Below are 24,961 nucleotides of genomic sequence, written 5' to 3' on the forward strand. Positions count from 1 at the left end.
CATATCACATTCATGAAAAAGACCTTTATTATATTTAAAGGCATCATTGAAAAATAGGAAGTACATTCAAATAATCTTGCACACTGCTGAAAGACTGGACAAAGCAAAATGAACTGAAAGATACAGGGAGGGTCAGTCTTTTGCTGAATGATGCATTGATATTCAAAATTGCTTCAATACTGACTTTTTACTGGTCTCACTGATGACAAACTAACTATACAATCTTTGGATTGATTGATCAATGGTTTTTGGTAAGAAAATGGCTCAATTACAGAGATTCAACAACCCTATTTGAACCAGTCAAGTTGGCTGTGGAATAGTGTGCCAACAAAGTCCTACAATATCTGATAGTCGAGTGTGATGGGAGACATTTCCTTTATTTTTTTGTGTTTGATACATTATCATGTTAAAATTGCATTGCGATGACTTTCAAAAAAATGAAAATGAGACATCCTCTAATAAGGAGAAACAGAGGAACTGGATGAAGCTGGTTAAAAACAACAACAATGGATACGGACAACGAAACCTAAGGTTTTTACCTATATGCTGTTTAAAAACATCTCATATTTTCTTATGCAAAATCAAAGAAGTAAATAAATGAATGAGGGAAATTTTACATTGATATACCTACAATCCACAAAGTTTTGCTCAGTGATGGAAGCAGTCTTCTGTGGTTGGTCATCGGTAAGAAGGATTAGTAAGAAGTGTCTTCAAGGCTGATTTTCAAGAAAAAAAATCGGTGCGGAATGTGAGCTGAGAAATTAATATTGTAATTCCCATGCTTTTAATGATATTTTAAACTTTTTTTCTGCATCTGGAATTTCTTTTGGTAAATTTAAACAGTTACATGTTTATGTAAAACTCCAGCAAAATCTATTGATGTGGTTCTTTTGTTTTGGTTTAATACAAATTATCTCTAGTTATTGCTGTAAGCCCTTTAGATGTAAGGAAAGCTGAAGCTCAAGCTTACATTTATCATTCTATCATTACTACCCTTAGGAAGACTTCAAACAAAAGGACTTCCAATGATTTGCGCCTGAGACACTTCTGAATTTCCAGCAAGCTGATGGGACACCAAACATTAAAAATTGACAGGATATCAGTAATGAGAATTAAGAAAAAAAAAACTTTGAATACTGTTTGCTTAAACATGCAATGGCTCAGAGAAAACACTTCTGGCTTTCAAGCATCTGTAGATCCGTATTCATGAATTCTCCCACTTACAAAAAGAGGCCGTGGGAGTGCTAAGAAATGTAATAACACACATTTTATTGTTTTAAAGTTGGGTTACACCTCTTGAACACCTAAATGAATTTGTGGATGAGTTGTTTTGACTCAGTATTCCTTTTCTACCCTTTATTTTTTTCCCCCTCGGCTATTATTGGCTAGGAGTCAGGTGAGGGGATTAATGTCCCACTTCACCATCAACTGTGGATAAAACATAACAAAGTTAAATTCATACTAAAAGAAATTCACAATTGTTGACACTAAAATGCCCTTACATTCTAGATTGGAGGGGCTGAAAAGATTACAAAAAATAGAACAGTTGTTGCTGTTATAGAGCTGACTTATCGCCAATGCATTCGTCAGAACAATACCATTGATAGTTTAATTGGCCGGCAATAAAAATATAAAAGTCCACTAGTGAGCATTTGCTTCTACCGATAGCAGGGCTAACTATGGCATGTAATGGATTAGTAAAAGTACACAGCTGTGTAAGACCTGGACGCTGATCTGCAGCCGACTCTTGAAACCCTGAACAAAATATTGACTGGTGACCCTCCAAACAGATGCCTTCATGAAATCTGTGCACTGGAATTTGATCGCTAGTAGGATTTCAATCAGACAAACTAGGGTAATACATCATATAAATATATGATCTTATGATTAATGGGATGAAAAATGCCACAAACATCATATTGAACCTCAAAGGGACTCAAATGTGTGTGATAGGAATCGATCAAATCTACAACTTTTCAATGTGCCAAGAAAACATAAAATTTTTCTCAAGTATAGGTAAAATCCTGGAAATAAAAGTCAGCGATTGGAATCAGAGCACTTTGTGTTACCGGTGTTGATGGGAGCTGTGCTAACAGGTGCATCTGCCTTTGGTAGGGTCTCTGAACCACCACATCGTCACCCTCTTAAAATAATCAAAAAAGTGGTTTTTTTCACAAAAATGTTTTTTTTTGCCTAAATCATCCCCTCATGATGCTGACCAACTCTGGCAAAATTGCCTACATCCTCAGTTTAACAGATGCCATTCTACCCCTTTAGTAGAAATTGCCTATGTCAAGAGTGTGTCAATAAGTACAGTTTTTTGTGTTTCCTGAAAAATGTGAAAAAATGACTTAGGCGATTATCTTAAGAGGGTGACGAAATATTAAAGGGGTGTTGCATTTTGTCATTAGTGACATCTTCATACCCATAGATGTCACTGTTGTATTGCTAATGTTAGTTTAGACACTACAATGAGGGGTCAGACTAATGCTTACAAATGTTAAACTTAATGTTGCTACTGTGAAGTGAATATACGACTGCTGTTCACTAAGTTTGTTAACATAACTCACAATGCTTTGTTATTTGTGAGGAAGGAGATCTTTGAGAATAGTTTAAATGTAAACAGTCTTTTACAGGATCCAACTTTCTTATGAGTCATAGGATGGGCAGTATAAATACAAGTATAAATTAACAACCCCATTCAACCTAGTTTCCGCAAAACAGCTCTCTATTAACATAATAAGACATTGCAACTCAGACCGGTCCCCAACCCCAGCAGTTATATTTGGAAATGTCCAACGGACCATTTGAATTGAAAAGGCCTCGTGGACGAGAGGTGAAACGTCTTCAAAGGGGAACAAATTCGAGTCCAGATGCCACGAAAAGATTTCAACAAGAATTAACCATGAAGTGGATGATTCAGACCCTCCATAGACACAGTACAAATGGATGGAACATGAAATGGGAAAACCATAAGTCTTGTCGGAGAGTTCAATGCCCTTATGGTCAACAATGAGGAAATTTAGGCGGATGTTTTTGTATGAGCGTCTGTGTGTGTGAGGACGTCTGTGTAAAGCAACACCGTGTTCAGGCATACGGTTGTTCTTAAGTGGACATGGTAATAAAACACCTCAATGATTTAGTTTGTAATCATGTCATTCGACGTACAGCGGGGAGAACAAATATTTGATCCACTGCTGATTTTTCAACCACTTGCAAAGCATGTAGAGGTCTGTCATTTTTATCATTTATCAAAAACCCCAAAATCATATTGTGTGACTTTTTGAATCATTATTTTGCTTTTTATTACACGACTTGAGTATTTGATTGCCTACCAACCAGTAAGAATGCCGTCTCTCACAGACCTATTTGTATTACCTGTATTAACTGAACCAGTTTGAACTCCTTACTTAATTGCCAGTAAAGGTTTCTGTACCAATATTAATTTCTGTTTTTCTGATGTATCAAATACTTATGTCATGCAATAAAATGCAAGTGAATGAGCGTACTTAAAAATCATACAATGTGACTTTCTGGATTTTTGTTTTATATTCCATCACTCACAGCTGAAGAGTAACTATGATATAAATGACAGACCTCTACATGCTTTGTAAGTGGGAAAAGAAAAATCAGCAATGTAGCAAATACTTGTTCTTCCCAGTGTATGTCTTAGGCAAAGACAGAAGCAAGGCAGAGCTGTGCAGCAACCAAGACAGCAAGTGTGTGTTGGAGGAAGGGGCAGTGTGTTTACGTACATGGGGATCAAACTGCTCTGTCTCCCAAAGTAGCTCACACTTGATTACTAGAAAAAAAGACTGTCAAACCCTTGATCCGGAAGGAACAATGAAGATTCAATCCAGACCATGGAATGGGAGACTAGTACTTCTCTCTTACTAGGACCTGGAGAAGGCATATTCTTCTGGGCATGTGTGTGCGTGTGTGGTGTTGGGGGTGGGTGGTAGGAGTTTCTGTCCTGCACTGACTATTCATGTTACGCACAGTGAAAGAAAAAAAATGTTAATTTTTTGGTTGCAACAGATACAATTACTATTTAAACAAATGTGTTTTGTTTTGCTATTGATAAGATATAGTGGTTAATCGCAGCCTGCTTAAATTAAAAAAATGCAGTTCCTCCTAAAAAAAAAACTTCATTTAAACTCATTCGATTAAAATAACTCACCTCCTGAAATAATTAAAAGAAAAAAAAAAACAACTATAAAAATATATTAAAATTGATTTTGAAAACAACACTATTATTGACAACAAATGCCCTCATAATTTCATCTGCCATTACATTGAAAAAAAAAAGGGAGAAGATTCTGACGTTACTCCTTTTTAATTATACAATTTTTTTAGAATTGTGTGTCAATGACAAAGGGATATGCTTGATGTTGCCTTGACCTTACGAACCCTTCCCAGGAATTTCAGCAAAGGAATAACATCACCGATTTGACCTTTCAAAAATAGCATTAATCATATCAAATAATTCATTGCTAGTGCTATAAATGTAAATATATATCCATATAAAATGTTTGTATGTGATAAGTTTCTTCCCATTACTGTACAAAAATAAGAAACGAACAAGAGTATCTGGATTTGATATGTCTTGTATTATGTTGCTGAGATAATTTTTTTCCGCTGAGTATCTGATTTGCTTCCAGAAGAACACACCTTAACATGACCCCTGTGGCTTCTTGATATTTCTTAAACAAACGGCCACATCTGAACAATGTGAATTTGTTTCTTACGATGGTTATTATTATCACTATCATTAATATCTTCATCATCGCATAAACTTCAAATATGTGCAACAGAACATCATGTAACTCACAGTCCAAACGGTGAAAAGTCAATTAAATAGACTGCTTTTTTTAGTTTAATATTCATGTTAATGACAAAACATCCATAATGTTTCAATTAAAATTTGGCAAATGAAAATACTGAGCCGTGGCCAGCCTGAAGACTTACCTCCTCAATAGCAGAAGGGGTTTTGCTATGAGTGTAAAAGTGAGAGAAGAAAGAAAAATGAAGACACAAAGAGGTGATGATCAGTTCTTTAAGTATATCGAGAGATAGTAGTCTGGGACATCTTAAAAACAAATATAAAAGATGTGTTTGAATTGTGAAGCAGAAGTATGTATGGTTTCTTTACTGTAGAAAAGACAAAAGAAAACAAACTATATTAATAAATGCAACTTAAATGGGAAAGAATGCTGTCATTTCCTACACACTCAATGGGTACAATTGAATGCTGTAGCCTGAAAAAGATGGAGCAGGTATTAGATGGTCCAACTGTCAATAGTCACCGAGAGCTAAACTACAAATAAACCCAATCTGTGACAAAGAAAACCGATTAGTCACAACAGTCACTATGGAACCAAGTGTCATCGTCCAGGTACACGGCCGGCCACCACAAACGAACGGAAGGAGTTTGCGAAAAATACTCGGGGTGAATTAGTTTTCATTTTATTGCTGCGATGACAGATTCCTGGTGGAATCAGCCCAGTTGGATCCAGCTTTCCGACCAAAGGCCCCTTTCCCAACCATCACTTATCTCCTTTGATTCTCCAGACTCATCGGCTGTAACCTCATGACATTTTCTACTCTCTGTTCCCCCCACAAAAAAAGAGTGTTTTTTTTTCTCAGATCCCTCATAAGTCACTGTAAATTACTTACACTACCAGGCAAGTCAGATTTTCAAAGGCATTGTATGGAGTTGCAACAGTGCAGCAGACAACGTTAAGACAACAACTAAAATTAGTTAGCGTAGCAAGTCCCTTACAAAGGACTAATGTGGGACCAGGACTTATGAGGAAAGCTGGGGAGAAATATCTACTTTCTCAAATAAATGAATTATTCAGCCCTTCATTCTGTGACTTTTGCATCTTAATCAATATGGAACTTTAGTTTATTTGGGTTTATATAAGCGTCAGATGCACAGAGTTTGATTGTTAATGGATTGTGGAAATGTCTGTTCTGAATACACTTTCCAAATAGGGTCATTTAGAACTTGATTTTCTTGTGGTATGAAGCAAATGTTTTGGAAGTGTGGAGTGTTTAATTCAGGTTCAGCTAATTATGACTGGAACATTGAAACTTTTTACAACTCAATGGCATCTCTAGCTCTTATTACAATGTATGGTGGAGCACTGGTACTGATGACTACGCTTTGACCTTTGACATTCGGGAGAACATAAATGGAACACACGCGGTCCCTGTCGTCAGGAGTGAAAATATCCGGGCATACAAAGCGAAAACTGTCCTGCGCAATTTACTCACAGAGGAATCCAAGACACTAGGATGGGGATTGAGACTATGGTCTGATGTGGTTGTGGGGACTGGATTGCTGCTACTCCTGAGAGCCGCTGGCCAACACAGTGACAGTCTAGACTCTTGGAATGGGGGTTTAGTGTCCAGGGTGCTGATGGGAGCTGAAGGGGGTGAAGGTAGGGAGAGGCGAAAGAGACAACGGACTGGACTGAGGACTGGTGCCTTCAGCAATGGGGGAGTCAGCAGTCTCCTGAGAGACACTGAGAGGAGAGGGGAGTAGATTTTATCACCTCTAGTCACCTAGTGATTATAATTGTTTTGTGTAAACTGATCCTCACCTGACTGTGTAGCTGCTGCTGTTGCAGTGTATGGAGTCTGCTACACCGGTAACAAAAAGCTTCTTGGGTGGACTGTCTGATTCCACCCCCCCTGAAAGTAGACATGGGGGGATCCCAAAATCAAAAAGTACTACAAATATTATCATCACAACTCTTGATTGCTTAATTTTTGTATTTTATTACCTTTCCTCTTGAGGGGTGTTAATGCAGGCCGACTCACAGTGGCACTGATTGCTGGTCTGGTGGAAAAAGGAGACATGAAGTTTCCACAAAACACACCAGCAGAACGTAATGATCGAGGGTCTCCCTTTTTACCTGAACCTCCTGGATGGACTTGGGGAGGAGTTTGGTGTGATGCCACTTTCCTGCGATTGAAACCACTGAAAAAAAAGAAAAAACGAAGGACTTTTGGACTTGAAATCTTAGCTTAAGTGAGATTTATAGTTGATCTGCTTTCCACGCGTCTTTTGTGAATTCAACCTAACGAGACTGATCATTCAGTCTGTCTGATTTGGAATTTGATATGATTATCTGGTGTAATCCATATGACTTTCTAAAATTCAAAGCATCGAGGACAATCAGTGTCAAAATTCTTAGAACATGGAGTCTTTTTTCAACATTACTTTTACGAAACAGGAACCGGGATTTCTTGAATACATGATTGCAATCAGACTTAGCCTGCCAGTAATTAAAGTTGAGAGATACAATCAAAGTAATATAAAATTTGCTCACCAAAGCTGTTTGGTTGTACCACTGGCTGACTGGAGGAACAGTGATCAGATTGGAAGCACTGGGAGGGTAGAGAGGTTCATTTAATTAGGATAAATCTTGCGATGATGTGAATGTTGATTATATGTGTTCAGGGTGTCTTACCTGAGTCTCTGCAGATTGCCTCTGAGTGTTGACTCCATTACGTCTTCCTGTAGTAAATACATTTTTCAACTCGACTTGAAGTGCAAATTATCAACAGGCAAGGGGTTTATTTTCTACAAATTACAATACCATATGGTTCAGTAGAAGCTGAATAAGACATTTAAATAACTAAACGAATCACCAAATTACAACTTTCCTAAGAATGAATTTTCATCCAATATATAATCACACAAGTAGGATATATTCACAAATTGAATAAAACTACTTCCCATGTGCTCAGCACTCATAAGGTGGCCGAGGGGGTCGGATGCAGTGTGAGCTGCGTAATGGCCAAAGGCAGGACTGCAGTACCTGCCTCGGAGGGACGTGGAACGTCACCTCTGGCTAGAAAGGAGTCTAGGTGGGCGTGCTCTGGTTAGATGTAGTAAAGGCTTGCCTTAATGCACAGCCTTAGAACCGGTCTCCTTGAGTGGGGGTGGACTCTCTTCCATTTTGGAGGTGCCCCCCAGAGAGAGGCGGCAAGCAAGAGTGGGCCCACTGGCTTTGTGGGGTTAAGGCCCAAAGCATGTGAACTACAGAAGCCTATTTTTACCCTTGGGTGGGGGTAGTGGTTTGTTTGTATCTTTGTACCCAACAGCAGCTCAGAGTATCCAATATCTCTGGAGTCCATTGAAGGGGTACCAGAGAGTGCTCCTGTCAAAGACTACCCTGTTCTGCTGGGGGACTCCAATGGTCTCATGGTCAATAATGCCCAATTAAGGGCTGGAAGGATGTGAGCAGAAGGGAACCCCTGATCTGATCCCAAGAGGTGTTTTGTTTTTGGAATTCCGTGCTTGCGGTGGATTGTCCATGATGAACACCATATTTAGATAAGGGTATCCATATGCGTACTTGGCACCTAGACACCCAAAGCCGCAGTTCTGGTGATCGACATTGCGGTTTTGCCATCAGACTTGGGGCTGCATGCCTTGGGCACTTGGGTGAAGACAAAAGGAAGAGCTGTCAAGTGATCAGAACCTGGTGGTGTGCTGGCTCTGACCAACATCTGTTGGTCTGCTGGGAATATTGAGCGAAGTCCCCTCTCTGACGAAGGAGCATCAACTCCTACCTCTGGCATAACTTTCACCACATCTCAGGGATGTGGGGGACATCGAGTCCAATTGGGACATGTCTTGTGCCTACATTGTCAAGTTGGCTGACCAGATGTGTGGCCATAACGTGGTAGGGGCCTGTCATGATGGTAACTCCTGAACCCTTTGGTAGATACCGGCAGCGAGTTGAAGGATAGAATAGAATGTGCCTGTAATTGCCACTCAGTGGGGAGATTTCAATTTCTAATTTTAAGAAAGAATCCTATATAACAACGAATAACAGAGAAGATACTGGGGACTTGGGGTTTGGCTCTACTATCTCTGGGGCTGAGGAGTCTCGGAGGTGGTCTAAAAGCTTCTCAGAGGCAGGGCGCAGGGGTCGATGAGAGCCATCCAGAGTTCCTCAAGGCTCTGGATGTTGTGGGACTCCTTTGGTTGACAAGCCCCTGCAGCACTGAACTGTGTTGAAACACAAATTGTGTTGAGAGTTCCTCTGGATTGGCAGAGCAGGAACTAGCACTTCCAATTAAAAAATCATGGTTGTCCACCAGCAAAGTGTGGAATGCTCTCCCTGGGTAAGGGATGAGATCCTGCCCCCAAAAAGAGGAGTTCAAGTATCTCAAGGTCTTGTTCACAAGTGAGTGAAGAACGAAGCAGGAGATTGGCAAACGGATCAGGCTGTCGTGGTGAAGACGCTGAGGCAAAAAGCGAAACTCTTGATTTACCTGTTGTTCTTCGATCCTACCCTCACCTATGGTCGCAAGCCGTGAGTAGTGACCAAAAGTACAGGATCAGCTACAAGTGTCTGCAATAAATTTCCCCCGGCACACTGCCCCTGTGACCCGACCCCGGATAAGCAGCAGAAAATGGATGGTTGGAATTTCAACTAACAGACTCAATTTTTAATCATGCTATTTAAAACAAAAGTTTAAATGTTCTAATTCCTAAATCCCGTTTCAGCATTTGACTCCATTGCTACAGAACATTATAACCTTTCCCTTTCCCTCAGATCTGTCTGCACTTAGGGAGAGAGAGGATGGGTGGACAAGCTGACAGAAGCAAAAGGGAAAGGGAAAACAAAAGCTATGAAACTGACATGCTGCATATTTGGTTGACGACCTTAATATAGTTGATGAATAATATATTTTGCTGTGATGAATAATATATTTTGCAACTAGGGTTAGACAGGTAAACATCATAAAACAGAAAGCAAAGAGGCTGTAAACCCAAGGGGAAATCTTAGAAAAATAAAACGGCTAAAATTACATGATTTTTCACACCCATATAAAACTATGTTCAACTTTCTTTTTATCTGATGCACTTAACTAACCAAGTATGGACTTAAAACTCTGAAAACAAAAATAAATGAAAGAGAGGGGTTCTTACTAGTCATTCAGAGAAAAAATCTTATAATGAAGCCATGCAGAATCCAAAATAGGGCTGAACAGTGGCTGAATGCTAAAAAAAAAACAGGAAGTGAGGGAAAATGTTTTACTATACAAGCTTCACTTGTGGGACCTTGATGATATATTTATTCTAAAGAAATCTCTTACATTTACCACAAAATGACAATGTCATTGTCCAAAACAAAACAAAAAAGCAAAAAACAAAAACAAAACTATTATATCTTGAGAATGTCTGACTTTTTCTCAAATACTATGACTATATTGCTGAAATGTTAGATGGTCTCGCTCTAAATTTTCTGACTAAATTATCTAAGCAAAGCAATATGTATTTAACGGCAAGGTAGAAATATAAAGTAATTCTTTTAATTTCACCGAGAAATATCTAGCTCTACAGTTGTTGGCTCTTTCATCATCTTTTGTTACCGGCAGGTTTATCGGTGTTTGTTGGGAAAAAAAAAATGAAACTGAACTGGACAGAAAATTTGCAAAAAAATGCTACAATGGAATAACAGACATGCACTGACCTGAGAGGGACAACTGGGGTTTATAGACACGCTGCTGCGTCTATGCCGGGCTGAAACTGCTGGACTAAGGACTGCCATACCATCACTGAGAGAGACACATTTATACAATCAGTAAAACTGTATAACTGACACTAAACAGGAGGAGGACTCTTAACAAATAAATTAGGTTGCGTACCAGGCTCAGTCCAAAGATCAGCGGTCAAGTGTTTGACATTAAGAGAAAACAAACAACCGAATAAACACACAAACAAATAAATAAATGACATATTGTGACTTTTTGTGTAAGAAGTAGTATAATTACTTGGCTTTTTAAAGATGCAGTGGATTGTCATTGTAGTCATTTATTCATTGAGACAAACCTGAAAACATTATTGTATTCTGTGATTGCACTATTTGGTCTCCTTCTCCTTACGGCTTTTCCCTTCAGAGGTCACCACAGCGAATCCACCTTCTCCATCTAACTCTTTTCTCTGTATCCTCCTCTCTCAGACCAACGACCTTCATATCTTCTCTCACTGCTTCCATAAATCTTCTCTTTGGTCTTCCTCTTGACCTCCTGCCCGGCAGCTCCAATTCCAGCATCCGTCTACCAATATATTCACTGTCCCATCTCAGTCTGGCTTCTCTAACTTTCTCTCAAAAACATCTAACGTGTGATTGCACTGTTTGGTCTTTCTTGTTATATGCATTGAGGTGTTGGTGGTGGGGTCTTTCAGAATCACCATACATGTTCTTTTTTTGAGTATCAAATGTCAGCCCAATTTAGCAGTTACTCCTAGACATTATCACACATTTACCCTTTCCCTACACTTTAGCATTTTTTTTTGGGGCTGTTTCCTTCAGGGATCGCCTCTGCAAATCATCTACCTCCATCTTACCCACACCTATCTGCATCCTCTTCTCTTACACCGACTAACTTCATGTCCTCTTTCACTAAATCTATGACTGAGATTTACTAAATAAAAGTTGATGTTAGCACTGTGTGTGACACAACTGACCTGACAGTCGTGATCATGGGGGCGCTGTTTGACCTACGTAATGCCCCGCCAGATGCGCCTGCGCACTGGTCCACTTCCATCCGTTCCATTTCGAGGTCCGCGGGCCCGGCGGAGGCGGCGTAACTGCCGGTCTCCGATGTTTGCTTGACGGCGTTGGACTCAACTCGAGGCCGGTCGAAGCCTGACCCGCAGGCCTCACTTACAGAAAACCCCAAGCCGCCCAGCCAGCGGGCTTAAAACGGAGTGTAACTTCTTTCTACCGCATTTCCACCGAGAAAGGAAAGTACGTGTTTGAATTTAAGAGTCGTGTCTCACCGAAAACCCACCCGCGGCTACTGCTGCTAGTGCTGCTGCCCGAATTCAACAAATGGAGATGACTCCAATAAAAAAAATAATAAAAAAAAAAACAAAAAACGCAAAAACGATAAAATTACTCCCACTGGACGTATAGTTTATACTCAACTGATAATCCTGCCACGGAGGGTAAACTTTTATTTCGAGCCCGTACTGTTGACGTCACTTTTAGGGTAGCTATTGGGCTAACTTGGTACACAGTAAAAAATGGAGAAAAAGGCTCACGTTAGAGATAGAAAACCGCGACGCAACAGCCCGTAGCAGTGGAGGCTAAACTGCTTCTCCCGTCGTCGACAAAAATCGGACAAACAGCTCCTTCAAGTTCCGAACACAGGCCCCGCAACAGTTAAGAACTGGTGGAAATTAAGTTTGAAAGATTTTTTACAAAATAGTCTTTCACCAAATAGAGGTAGACCACCAATTGGGAAAACAGCGCTGTAGTCTGGCCGCACGGAGAACTCCATCCAAGCTGCAGCTTCAGGAAGAAAGTCGAATTAATAACGCCTATGCATAATTATTATTGTTTATTGATTTTTAGTTTTAATCCCATTTGAAATTTCAGTTAGACATTTTTCAGTCTTTATTCATTTTATTATAAGTGGCAATAGAAACATTTTCGGTTACCGTGTGACATCTTAAAATGAATATTTACAAGCCAAACTGTTTGAAAATTGTTGATATTGGAAGGAGTCATGAAAGACAGATTCTGATGGTGAATATTCGGCCGTCTTATTATTGTAATATTAATGAAAACAATATTAACTAATGGTGATATTGTTGCAAGTGATAGCCAGATCAAATTCCAGTCTAATGTTTAATGGTTTAAAATTGAACTTAAGAGGTTTTCCAGTTCATGAAGACCCTTCCGTTTTTTTTTCTTGCTGAAATAATAACCTTCAGAAAAATGTATGTCACTTTGGACTGAACTATCAAATGACTCGTAAGGAATTTAATTGAATAAAATAACAAAATACAGTCACAACAACTGCAGTTAACATGAAGCCAGGAAAGGGAGTGACTATCCTTAGAGATTCTTATAATGAATACAAAACAAGAATATCATAAACTATGGAGTGGCACATCAGTAGAGCTCTAAAAGGGAACAGACACCCTCTTTTTGTTGTTAAAGATAACAAATGGAGATGTCCCAAGATGCACTTCTCTTCTTCCTCTCTTTCTTCCTGTCCTGTCTGCACTTTTGACCCTTCACCAATTCATGATAGTAACTTCAGGTCGTCTTCATTTTGTATGAGCTTGGAGCTGTCAAAGATTCCTGCAGCTTTTCCTTGCCACCTTCGCCAGGCACATGATATTGAGGAAAGTTGGGTTTTTGTAAATCATTTTAAAGAGTTTGCTTCAGGTTGCTCTACGTATAAAGTGTCATCAGACAACTTTGTTGAGATTTGGCACTATATAAATAAACTTTTGACTTGACTTAATGGATTTAATTGGAAGCTGCAGTTTCTTTGGTGTTACAATAAATTGTTTTCGGTTGGTCGAAACTCCATCTGCTGGAGTCATCAGCAGAGAAAAGTGTTTCAAGGGGATTCTGAAAGGCCAGTATTTAACCCGTTCACTGCCCCCAGACTCAGTAATTGAATCATAGACACCATCTTTTTCAACAACACACCTACGTTATGAGATGGCACTTTAAAAAGCAAGTTAAATTCATTTGGGTTTGAAATACATTTTTAAAGCTGTGTTTAAAAGTGTGTTACAATGATTTAAACACAAGAACTATGACACACCTTGTGACCTGGCCGCTACAAAAACACATTATTAGTATCATACCATCATTTTGAGTATAATCGATCATTTAAAAAATACAAGATATCTTCCTTGATCTTTATTGACTAATTCAACCAAAAAATAAATGTATTAAATATGTGGTTGGCGCTCTGGCTTCACAACAAGAAGGACCTTGGTTTGATTCACACAGGGGAACCTCTCTGTGTGGAATTTGTGACTTTCCATGCATTTAATCATTAATATAATGAAATTGCTGTCACAAAAAGAATAAAATCTAACATTTCAGTTTGCAGCTGTTTTCTCAGTCATTTTCAAATTTTGTAATATTTTCATGCTGTTGTTTGTGTGTGTTTTGGAGGTGGGGGTTATTTATTTATATATATTTTTCATAAATATTGTATATTATCACAAATATTTCTACCATTTCTTCATTCATGTGTTTTCATATAAGATTCCGAGCAATGTCCCGTTAATTTAAAGGAAGTCTTAAAGATTATTTTACACGAGTTTCCCGTTGTAGCTGAACAAGAGAGAGGATGACGTATCTAAAACGTGCTTCTGCACAAAGTCGTACACCTATTTATAACTCCATGGCGGGGTCCCTCTTTCTCGGTTGTCTCCACACCAGAGGCCAGAGAGAACAGCGGAAGAGGGCGGAGGAAGAGGGACGGTCCTGCCTTCCATTACTCGGGGTCTCACTAAAACATCTAGGCCACTTCAACAGATGAATTCATTAAAAGGTGCGAACACAAGAGGAGTCGCTTTGCGGAGCCGTGGACAAAACGGACGCTGACATGTTAAAGGGATCCGGATCCGCATGGACGTTACTGGTTACCGGATAAAAGGCTCCGAAAGTCCCCGCAGCTGCTAAACAACTGCAGACTAAGTATGCAAACTGCTGTGTGGATTACTTAACTCTTCACACCGGCTAGACGTTCAAGGCATATTGAGATTTAGCAGTTTGATGCACTCTAATAAACTCCCAAGTTGATATTTTATGCCTAGAAAGGTACAATATATTCAAACATTTTCTGTGTACTAGTTGATACTCAAAATCGTGCTTTAAAAAAACAATTACAGTCGCCATTCTGAAATGAAATGAAATGACATATATGAAGAGTTACTTTATATGTATGGATAAATACATGTATGTATCTGTAAACATATCGCCAAGATATTGACTTGATAAAATATTTATGTAGCCTGTGAAGTATATGCTGTTCCTTTTTTAAACAAGATATCCCAGAAATTGTCCTCAAAATGTTATTTTTCGCTTGAAATAGTAAGCCCTTTCAACTAAAAGTTTCACAACTTCTTTTTGAAATGACTACAGGCTCAATTCAATTAATGACTTACTTCAATTACTCCTCAGTTATTTTTTTTTCTAACTTCCACATAATTCTCCACCAAATGTCAGAAAGGCACAATATCAGTTTTGTGTTGTAACCGCTCCAGAGATGGAGGGGGAGAAAGAGAGGTCAGAGGAGAAAGTAGAAGAAGAGGAGCTTCCTCATCACACGACAGCAGCTTCCTTCGTGGATCATCAGGACCTTCCCGTTATGCACTGGGAGGACCTGAGCCAGTGGATCATTGAGCTGGAGAAACAGGAGCAGGAGAGGAGGGAGAGGTCAAAGGTCAACTCATCTCTTTTCTTTTTAAAGTCAGATTAACCTTTTTGCAAGTTATTCAGTTAAAAAACGCAGGAAAAACTGAAATCACGCCGCAAAGAAATTTACAAAAATTGACACGGAAATCAGTGGTATATGTCAAAGAAAAATACAGTTTCTAATGACTATTCTTGTACATTTTAAGACTTTATTCCTCATGCTGTTGTCACATGTAAAGTCGTTTGCTTCCAGTTTTGTTTTGAGTTAGCGTTCATATCAACCTGTTCCTGCAGAGCGGGCGAGAGATCAAGCTGGAAGAAAGTCAAGGAGACGAGTGGCGAGCTCTACGGGAAGATAGCTTCTGGAATTGTCGCGTTGCTGTCATCACATCACGGTGATAGCTGATTTTCTGGGACCCAACTGTCTTTCTGATGATGTCGAAAAAATCTCTCGATTTAAAAAAATTAAAAAAAAAAAAGTACAACCAATAAATGACTCCAGTGAGTCTTGGCTCAACAAATGAGATGTTTTGATGTTGAGTACCTAAACACAAAAATATGTACAGCCATAAGATTGTTTGCTTGTCCAATTGCAGAGAACCTTCAGACACCATGTATTTATATTTTGTATGAGTCAACTTCATTTTCATAACATTTATTGCAACTGAATCCATGTCAGTCCTAAGCTTGAAGGGGCATCTTCCAGACACAGCTCCCAACGACTCGTGAACAAACGCGTGCTTGTCTGAGACTTTCAAAATGTACATTGGTAGGCAATGTAGCCATCGTTGTCATAGCTGGTTACATATACTGTATCCGCCCCACAATTGTTTCCTGTACAATAAGAGCACATATTTATGGGTTTCTAAAAGCCTGCAGTCATTCTGATCTTATTTTCTCCTTTCGGCTTTTCCCATCAGGGGTCGCCACAGCGAATTAACCTCCCCCATCTAACCCAATTCGCCGTATCCTCTTCTCTCACACCAACTAACATTATGTTCTCTTTCACGAAATCCATAAATCTTGTCTTTGGTCCTCCTCTAGACGTGCGGCCTGGCATCTCCAATCCCACCATCCCTCCTCTGTGTAATCTAACCCGCTGCCTCTCCTAGTCACTCCGCACCTCCACAAGTTTATCATCAGGAACTGAACTGCCTTTCCACTCGTCATCCTCTTCAGTGTCCTCCTCACTTACTAATCTCTGCTATTCACTGCAATCATTCTGGTGCACATTATTTTGGTTCATCTTTTACCCCCACAGCTCTTCAATATCTAAGATTCTACCAAACATTGTTGTGGCTAAAGTTTGCGAGACCTACAGCCATGCAGAGTAAAGGGTCAAGTATCGAAAGAAATACTCAACAATAGCAGAAAACTGGATGTTGAGTGGAGACTTTAGAAAGTGTAGAGAGGCATCATGCTTCTGGCTCTTGCCCAATATCAGCCGGGTGTAGCTATAGACTCACCATGTCCCTGTGTACGGCTATTGGTAGAAAATAATTTAATCATCAATATGTTCATTGAGGTATTTGTGTTTATAATTGTGTACACAGATTAACCAACCACAGAAACCTACAGCTGTGTTACATCAACGACAGTGACAGCGAAGATGAGGAGCAAGTCACCAAGAAAAAGGTCATGAAACCTTTGTTTGAATTAAATCCAGTTAAACAGAAGCAAAAAGTCATGAATTTGACCATATTTTCAATGTTGAGGTTGTGCAACGCTGAAATATTTGAATTGGCGCTCAAATATTTAAGGACTTACATCCATCACCATTTACTTGTTTTAATTAGTGTTCATTTTATCTTCTGTAATGCAATTACAATAACAAAAATGTCATTCATTCTGGATTCATTACGAATAAACTGAAATATTGGAAGCCTTTTTTTTTATTTTAATATTGCTGATTATGGCTTACATCCTAAGAAAACTCAAAAATCCTCTCTCGAAATATTAGAATATCATGAAAAAGTATTTTTTGTTTTTTTAACTGCATTACAGAAGATACAAAATCTTATCACAATATTCTAATTTTCTGAGACAGTCCTGTAAATGCTCTACCCATTTTTTCTTCATGTTCACTGGTTTCCTCTCACAGCCCAAAAATGTCCAATATATTAATCAAACTCTAAATAGTCCAGGAATGGGAATGGTTGTATATTTCTGCGTGTCGCCCTGTTATTGAATGGCAGCCCGTCCAGTTTGTACCCTGTCTCTTGTCCGAGAGGCAAGCTACATTGCTGGGATTGGCTCCAATCACTTTGCCGCTTGGACAAATTAGTGCCATTTTTTTTCTTTTATTGTTTTATCATTTTTTGTGATACGGTATTTTCCTACTAACCCTTTTTTTTTTTCATTTCATCAATTGTGAAATTATTTTTGCTGATTATGTTAATACATCCTGAGCGCAAAGTTGGACACATCATGCAGCTTGATTTGAAAGGTCATATTATAAATAAGCAATCATTGAGTCCGTTGCTGATTGATCTCACATTTACTCCCTTTAGGTTTCTGTGGGAAAAAGCCCAAAAGCTTGTCATACCAGTGGGCTAAAACAGGAAGTAACCATAGCTCTGAGATCTCTAAGAGATGAGCTGTTGGCTCAACAGAAGGAGAAGGAGGTGAGGTGAAGGAAGCAAAACACTCATCGGTTACTCTCAAACAGTTCCTGTTATACATTTAATTGATAGTCTGATGTCTGAATTACCCCTAATTACCCTCAATTATTTCAATATTTCTTTATATGAATTTAAAACCAGATCAATGATGCTGTATCGGAATTTATTTTATGTAAATTATCATGAATCCAATTGAATGCTGGCCAAGAGACAAAGAGTCATGTAAATACCTACATTGAGCTTCATAAAGAAGATGGGAGCAAAAAAAAATGTATCGGTTCATCACTTTTTTCTAAGTATATCAAAGTATGTTGTGTTTGAGCGTGTTAGTTTGTCTCTGTGCTTGCATCTTTGTTTATGTAGCAACATCTGGCAAACAGCAGCAGTGCCAAGCGGAAACATCTGGAGCGTTGGGAGCTGTTAGAAAGGACAGTGAAGCAACTCACATGCCTGAAAGCATCACTTCAGCAGGAAATCCACGGTACCAAACAACATTATCATGACTGAAGAATAGTGGCAACATGATGATCCAAAATGGATTGTGTTTTCTTTTTTTGGCTATTTACTGCCTCTTCTCCATCATTATGGCTGGACCTACTCTGAGATTTTCTCAGATATTTTTCTTGATCGAGGGAGATTAAATCACCATCATAAAAAAAAAACCTAACCATTACATCAGAAGATAAAACCCTCTGAGGACATATTCACATTTGAACATCTCACCCCTAACTTACTTTTTGGTCGGCTTGTTCAAATTTAGATCTAGCGTGTCTAGTTGATTTGGTTCCAGTTAATTTTACAAGGGCAGTAAAGCATTCATAACATACCAGTATCCAGTCGTCATTCTCTTAATCTTGGCAAGATATCAGTGCATCAATTTTTTCAGTGCAATTTTGTTTTCACACATGTGCAAGCACTAGTTTGGACAAGTACATTGTGTCCTCTTTTCTGTCCAAAAACAAGTAAATAGATAAATAACTAAAAAAAACTCATTAAATTGAAACAAGAACTGACTCCACAAGTAGCATCTGAGATTTTTATTTGCTTGTAAAAGGAAAATAAATTGAAACAGTGAGTTCTATTTTTTAAATTTTCTTGGAGCAAGATTGTGTTGACTTGAAATTTAGTTATTTATTTTACTGACCTATTTGTAATGGATATTAAGATCAATAAGATTTTTTGGACTCTAAATTAAAATGCTAAAAATATATAGTGGAGAACTTTGTTTTTGCAGGGAACTCGTCATTTTTGTGTAGTTCAGCTACATTGATCATTAGTGTGTGCTAATTTTTCATGAAGAATAGTTAATTAAGAAATGATCCCCTCACACTAATGAAGGTACAAGAGTTTGGCCCCCAAAACCCTAGCAAATGTATTTCAAATGCCACAAAAACTTGTTGTCAAATTATTAATTTCCTATAATTACAGGTCAGATGATTTATGAATATATGTAAATACCTCTCAGTTCAGGGTCAAGTTTGAAGGTCTGAGAAAAACAAAGTTAAGACACCTAATTGCTAATTTTGTATAGAATGTCTTCAGCTTCAACCTTGTACCAGGACTCAAATCTCAAGTCGACTGGTTGAAAAATAGCTTTATCCAAGAAGGTAATGTCAAACAGTAGTCCCTGCATCATTTTTATATCATTTTTGGGAAAGTTAACAGCATGTTGAATTTCATAGCTACCCAAAGTTGTCAAATGATGTCAAAAGAATAGAGTGCCTGTACATTCTTAATAGTTTAAACTAGATTATGCCATAGCCGTCTACCATGAACCTGCGATATTTTCTTCAGAAGCCTAATGCTTTTAGCGGTAGACTTCCTCATTTGCATTACCACCTAAAAATAAGGCACAAAAGAAATGTCTTCCCTCTTGTACTTACATGATTTTCAAACAGATTTTAATGCCAAATGCGTTGGTCTTTTCACATTTTTGAGACAAGCTGAATAAAACTTGTTTGCGCTCGTGTAAACAGGGCAACCTTGCAGGTGGATCCAGACCTTATTGAACAATTTGTCTTTTCATGCTTGTGGTTTTAGCATGATTCAACCAGCAGCCGGGACTGATTTTGTTGACGCCTATACTCAATGTTCTGTATGCCCTTTTCCTTGCAAGTGACTGAACAACTCATCTTTTTCACATAATATAGACAAACACTATACACCGTAACAAACTTAAGACTTCAGACTACAGCAAGGACAATATTGGATGATATTCGAACCAGAAGATGACCTGATGGGTGGCATGGTGGCAAAACGGCTTCTGATTCCATCTCATGAGAATAAGGTCGACGGTTCTCTTCCAACAGGGGGCCTTTTGGTGTGGAGTTTGCATGTTTAAGACTGTTTGCTTGGGTTTCCTCTTGGTTTTCCATCCCAAAACACGCAGTAGGGTTCATTGGAGACTTTAAATTGTCCGGAAGTTTGAATGAGAGCGTCAACGGCTGTTAAAATGAATCTGAAATCTCCCTGCATACTAACTCACGGATGTATTTGGGACTTAAATCATGGCAAATTAAAACCATTGATGTGAAAAAGGTACTTAAAAGTGATTGTGCCAGTGACTGTATTACCCTTTTGAATTCTTCCTGCAGCTCTGAGTTCAGACTTGGTGGCTCTCCTGCTTGTACGAGATCAGCTGAGGACAAAGCAGGACGCCATGCTGCTGGATGTCCAGGACCTCACCTAACACAGTGCTACACAATTAATATGGGATCGTCCATGTTAACTAAGTAGAACCATAAAGGTTCACTGACTTCAAGGACTTTTGCCCCTATCTGTGACTGCGTCAGTGTAAGTCTACGTCACAACTAGTGTTATTTCATCAAATCCTTTTTCAGTACAGTCCAGTTTTGAAAGAAGATTTGTACATCATCCAACATTTAAAAACTGCTTTAAATTGCATTCATAATGCACCGTTTAACAGTGAAGAGCTCTAAAAAGGACTTGATATTGTTTTGCTAAATCCATATGTATACATGCAAGAAGGCGCGGCGGTGCAGTGCTTAGCGTTTTCGCCTCGCTGTAAAAAAAATGTCTGTTTGGAGTTTGCACCTCGACTTCATTCCTACAAGGGGGTTTCCTTCTAAAAGTCAAAGTTTTGGCGTAGTTTAATTGAAGATTAAATTATCCCCTTGTGTATTAGAAAGTGAATTGTTGTGTATCTTAATATTGGGGCCTGTGATTGACTCGTGATCAGTCCAGAGTGTACCCTGCCTTTTGCCAAATGACAGCTGGGATAGGTTTCCAGATCCCCTGCGGTATAGAGTGAATGTATACACCTGCAAATTATTCTAAATTATCCTACTTAAATTCGTATTGCTTTTCAACTTTTGCTTGTTGTGGTAATGTGGAAAGAACTAACACAACTGATTTTAATGGAGATATTGTATTTTAATAGAGTTGTTACTCTTAAAGACTGGTTGAAGCTTCTTCAAACAATATTTATATCTTCAGAATATTCACTGTTAGCACCTGTACTCCTTTTGCTCACTACTTTCCAAATTTATCAAAGGAGGGATTTTGTAGGCATGAGAATGTTCTCTACATTTACAAAAGAACAAAAGATATTTTGCTTTACATCTGTTTGTATTCCTCTTGATTCTGAAAATGTCAGGTGCAGTTTACTCACATTAAGTTTATGTGAGTTATCCACTTCAGGTATCATGCAGCAAAAATTTGGTTTAGTAATATCACATAAGTTTTTTAATATAATCACCAGTAAAAAAAAATAAATATTGGCAGACATTTGAAAAGTGTGCTAAATTATATGAAAACTGTTGTTGATATACAGTATCAGTTGAATGTTATATTTATGTAACACAATGTATTTTAAAGGGAAAATGTTTCTTGTCTAATTTGTTAGCAATTATTAAGTCCCATGGAAATGTTGTTTTTAAGTTGTAAATGTAGAATCGAGCTTGAAAGAAAGATATAAATGGTTGATTCTTGTCGAAATCTTCTTGTCGTGGCAACCGGACTTCAATTTCTTCACTTTGAGATGTTTCACCTCCACGACAAGAAGATTTGGACAAGAATTCTCCATGACCTGGATGACTGAGAACCTCCACAGATATAAATGGTTGTATTTCAAGGTCTTTTTTTTTTTTTTGCATCATTGAAGTAAGCAAAGCAGTTTTTCATTTTATTGTTTTTGTAGCATTTCAATATGTCATTTCAAATGTAAAGTATTAAATAATTTGTAAAGTTTTACATTCTTAAATATATTTTCATATGAAGAGCTGAACAATGAGTCTTTTGGTTGAAATGGTTTTCTCAATAACAAGAAGCAATGTAGTATATAAAAAAAAAAAAGGAAAATGAATATGAATAAAACATAGACCAATGCAAAAAAGCAAAGTGGTTTTTAGGAAAAATAAAATCTAGCATTTCCTTTGAATGTTTGAAAAATGGTCTATATGTATACACAATATTAGCAATACATGCGAATATACTGTGATTGTTCTGGAAGCAGGTTAATTAGTGGTTTAGTTTTGTGCGTAGCTGATGGACATTTGGAGGCATATATTAGCGAACATGCTATCAATATAACTGTATTTGACTTTAGATTGATTATTTGTTAAAACTCATTATGGAAAAAGGAAGAATGTCAACAGAACAATGTCAGATAATATACTAGATTATCTGACTTATGTAGGACCAGTTTGAGTGGACAGGACTTTTATAAAATAAACTTTTGACAATATTTTCACTAGATTCGGTAAACACAGGACAAGATGTTATCCTTAGTACCAGCGCATACAAGAGACACTAACATTAAGAAACCTGAAGTTGGGAGGGCATCTTGAGTAGTGTACCCAAATTTCCTCGGGTGTTTCGGCCTTAACTCTACACACCGACACCTAAGTCGCCCAACTGCAGGCAATCAGTCCCAAAATTGGGTCCCATGCCCATTTTGTCAGGGGAGTTGTCTTGTAAAAAGTGGCACCCTTTCTCCTGGACTATGCAAGGCAGGGTTGTCATCTTCCCCGAGTCGAGGAATGTTGAGTCCATACCCATGGGCCCTTCACTTTGGGGCCCAGCAAGGATCTTTTCTCCTCAACCAGAGCCACTTGCTTCCGCTTTCTGCTGTCTCTGCCGTTCTTTGATGGCTGTGCACTGCTTTTGCCCCCTGACTCCAACATCTCTCAGCAGTCTAGTGGTAGAAGTTGGACTTCAAGTTGGACTTCAGTGTCCCAGCCATGGGGTTCTGCTTCGGTGGCCGGCTCAGAATATCAGAGCTGTTTTCTGTCACAAGCCTCCTCCAATGAATCCTCCTGGGGTTCTGTAAGCTCGATTATATATGCTTTCTGCAGAGAAGGGGTCAAGAGCATCAGGCCAGGTCTCTTGGTTATAATGGCAATTTCGGGAGGAAACACCAGTCGGTGGCCCATGTCTGCCTTCATTTTACAACCACAGCCTGGCCCAACTGGCCCTGTTTGGTTGGATTAGAGTCCCTTGCAGTCACCTTGGTTCCTTCACATATGAAGGCTGTCCATATCGCTTCAGATGTAGCTGGTGGAAGAATAGATAGATAGACAGATGTTGATGGTGGATCGCTTCTCTTCCTGGCCGTCAGGACCTTGAGGACTTGGTTGTGACACCAAGTGTAGTATCCTTGGGTAAGGCTGTTTTGTACAATGTGAGAACGTGTGAGGGAGGCCAGTGTTGGGACAAAGGGACAGTAGTATCAATTCTGATGAGACATTTTCAGGTGCTTATTCATTTTTTTGAACAGGGGTTTTCAAATACTCAACTTTTGCCTTGTGATTTTCAACTTGAAATATTTTGCCTGAATATTAAAACACTGAAAAAAGACACAATTTTTGTTTAAACCAGAAGCCATTTAGTGTTTATTGAAATAAATTCTGCATTATTGCCTTTTGTGTGTACTTTTTAAATCGTGTTTTATAAAGCAAGTGATACATTTGTATAGCAGAAGTGAATACTTGTATTTGGAAGTAAGAAATTTACATGCGCAACTTTTCTTAACACATTAAATTTTGCTTCACATTAAACGCAAATTGTCGTCAAAACATATGAAGACGGATGTTGCATGCTTTTATGAATTCTTGTTTGACGCTTTGCTTAAAAACTTACATCTCAAGATTGTTGCTTGTATTTAGAGTACCTTTGTAAGTGTAGTTGAAGAACAGCTGAAGGTGTATTACACACTATTATTTTCAATAAATGTCTAGATCAGGGGTCTCAGACTCTGGGGCTCGGAACAATATTTTGTGGCCCCCTGCCTGAAATTGAATCTTAAAAAAAAATGGCAAGGAAAAAATGAAAAAGTAACTTTGCAATGTATTTTTTGCATAAAAATTTGAAAACAAAATGATTTTTAGACGAAAAAAACATGTAATGACATTGTTAAAACGATCTTTCTTTTCTTATTTCTATAAAAAACACAAAAACAATAGCAAAATTAAAAAACGGGCAAAATGAAAAAGATTGATTTAATAAACAGAATAGCCACCACTAGCCTTGTAAACATTATACCTCCTCTTATACATGCTAACGATCAATTTTCTGATAAATTCGAGTGGCAAATTTTCCCACAGTGACAAGATTTTCCCTTTTAACTCAGCAATATTTTTAGGGTGTTATTTCATCAACTCTTTTTTAATATTCATTTTTAATATTAATTCGTCATGTATTTTTCAGAGGAACAGTTCATTACATGTAATGATTTTCATTATTTACCTGATTACTCTATAACACTAAAACAAAGGAAAAATTTTGGACTTAGTGTTACTTTGAGGTAATAAATTTACTGGTTTGGCCCCCTTGACATCAAATCAGGCCGTATGTGGCCCCTGGACCAAAATGAGTTTGACATACCGGGCCTAGATGGTAGTTAGGTCAATCAACATCAATAATAACATGCCAAAATTCACAAAAAAACAGTGTTTCCACATAAACTTCTTGGTTCAAATAAGCATTGGGGCATAAATGTCAGCCTTGTAGACACTCTTATTTTGTATTGAGAAGAATTCATTATCTTTTGAATTGAATAATGAACAAATACATTAGTAGTTAACAAAATGGAAAAAAGTACTACATTGATAAATAACTGTTCAAATGCTGATCTATCTATCTATCTATCTATCTATCTATCTATCTATCTAT

At 38.2% G+C, this 24,961-nt stretch overlaps 2 protein-coding genes across 8 annotated transcripts; one reads left to right on the forward strand and one right to left on the reverse strand.

The window, feature by feature from the left end:
• Positions 1–1,510: 1,510 nt before the first annotated feature.
• Positions 1,511–12,270, reverse strand: LOC147226598 (PABIR family member 2). Of its 7 annotated transcripts, XM_086160939.1 has the most exons (11): positions 11,501–11,597; positions 10,678–10,861; positions 10,503–10,587; positions 9,959–10,030; positions 7,482–7,528; positions 7,341–7,398; positions 6,924–6,988; positions 6,792–6,847; positions 6,609–6,699; positions 6,280–6,431; positions 1,511–4,993 (listed from the first exon to the last, which is right to left on the reverse strand). In XM_086160939.1, exons 4-11 carry the CDS (start codon positions 9,963–9,965, stop codon positions 4,918–4,920), a joined length of 552 nt encoding a protein of 183 aa, XP_086017065.1. In that variant the 5' UTR covers positions 9,966–10,030; positions 10,503–10,587; positions 10,678–10,861; positions 11,501–11,597; the 3' UTR covers positions 1,511–4,917. The 7 variants fall into 7 exon arrangements, with proteins under 7 accessions (XP_086017065.1, XP_086017064.1, XP_086017067.1 ...); XM_086160938.1 differs by lacking the exon at positions 11,501–11,597 and having other exon boundaries at positions 10,678–11,485; XM_086160941.1 differs by lacking the exons at positions 1,511–4,993; positions 9,959–10,030; positions 11,501–11,597 and having other exon boundaries at positions 5,043–6,530; positions 10,678–10,713; positions 10,804–11,485.
• Positions 11,650–23,867, forward strand: LOC147226599 (schwannomin-interacting protein 1). Its single transcript, XM_086160935.1, has 8 exons — positions 11,650–11,783; positions 14,232–14,489; positions 15,059–15,237; positions 15,504–15,604; positions 16,763–16,844; positions 17,720–17,833; positions 18,194–18,311; positions 20,425–23,867. Exons 3-8 carry the CDS (start codon positions 15,061–15,063, stop codon positions 20,517–20,519), a joined length of 687 nt encoding a protein of 228 aa, XP_086017061.1. The 5' UTR covers positions 11,650–11,783; positions 14,232–14,489; positions 15,059–15,060; the 3' UTR covers positions 20,520–23,867.
• The last annotated feature ends 1,094 nt before the right edge of the window (positions 23,868–24,961 follow it).

This window comes from Fistularia commersonii, chromosome 15 (assembly GCF_037954325.1).
Source record: "Fistularia commersonii isolate RoL2024-O1a breed Wild chromosome 15, RoL_Fcom_v1.0, whole genome shotgun sequence".
In the NCBI taxonomy this organism is placed as follows: Eukaryota; Metazoa; Chordata; class Actinopteri; order Syngnathiformes; family Fistulariidae; genus Fistularia; species Fistularia commersonii.

What these genes read in the sequence shown, in the direction of transcription:
- LOC147226598 (XM_086160937.1), bottom strand. Translation starts at nt 11,589, where the DNA reads ATGGAACGGATGGAAGTGGACCAGTGCGCAGGCGCATCTGGCGGGGCA. An exon ending in GGCAATCTGCAGAGACTCAG is followed by an intron (nt 7,399 to 7,481) that starts GTAAGACACCCT and finishes CTACCCTCCCAG; the next exon opens with TGCTTCCAATCTGATCACTG. An exon ending in AACACCCCTCAAGAGGAAAG is followed by an intron (nt 6,700 to 6,791) that starts GTAATAAAATAC and finishes GTCTACTTTCAG; the next exon opens with GGGGGGTGGAATCAGACAGT.
- LOC147226599 (XM_086160935.1), top strand. Translation starts at nt 15,061, where the DNA reads ATGGAGGGGGAGAAAGAGAGGTCAGAGGAGAAAGTAGAAGAAGAGGAG. An exon ending in AGAGGAGGGAGAGGTCAAAG is followed by an intron (nt 15,238 to 15,503) that starts GTCAACTCATCT and finishes CTGTTCCTGCAG; the next exon opens with AGCGGGCGAGAGATCAAGCT. An exon ending in CTCAACAGAAGGAGAAGGAG is followed by an intron (nt 17,834 to 18,193) that starts GTGAGGTGAAGG and finishes TTGTTTATGTAG; the next exon opens with CAACATCTGGCAAACAGCAG.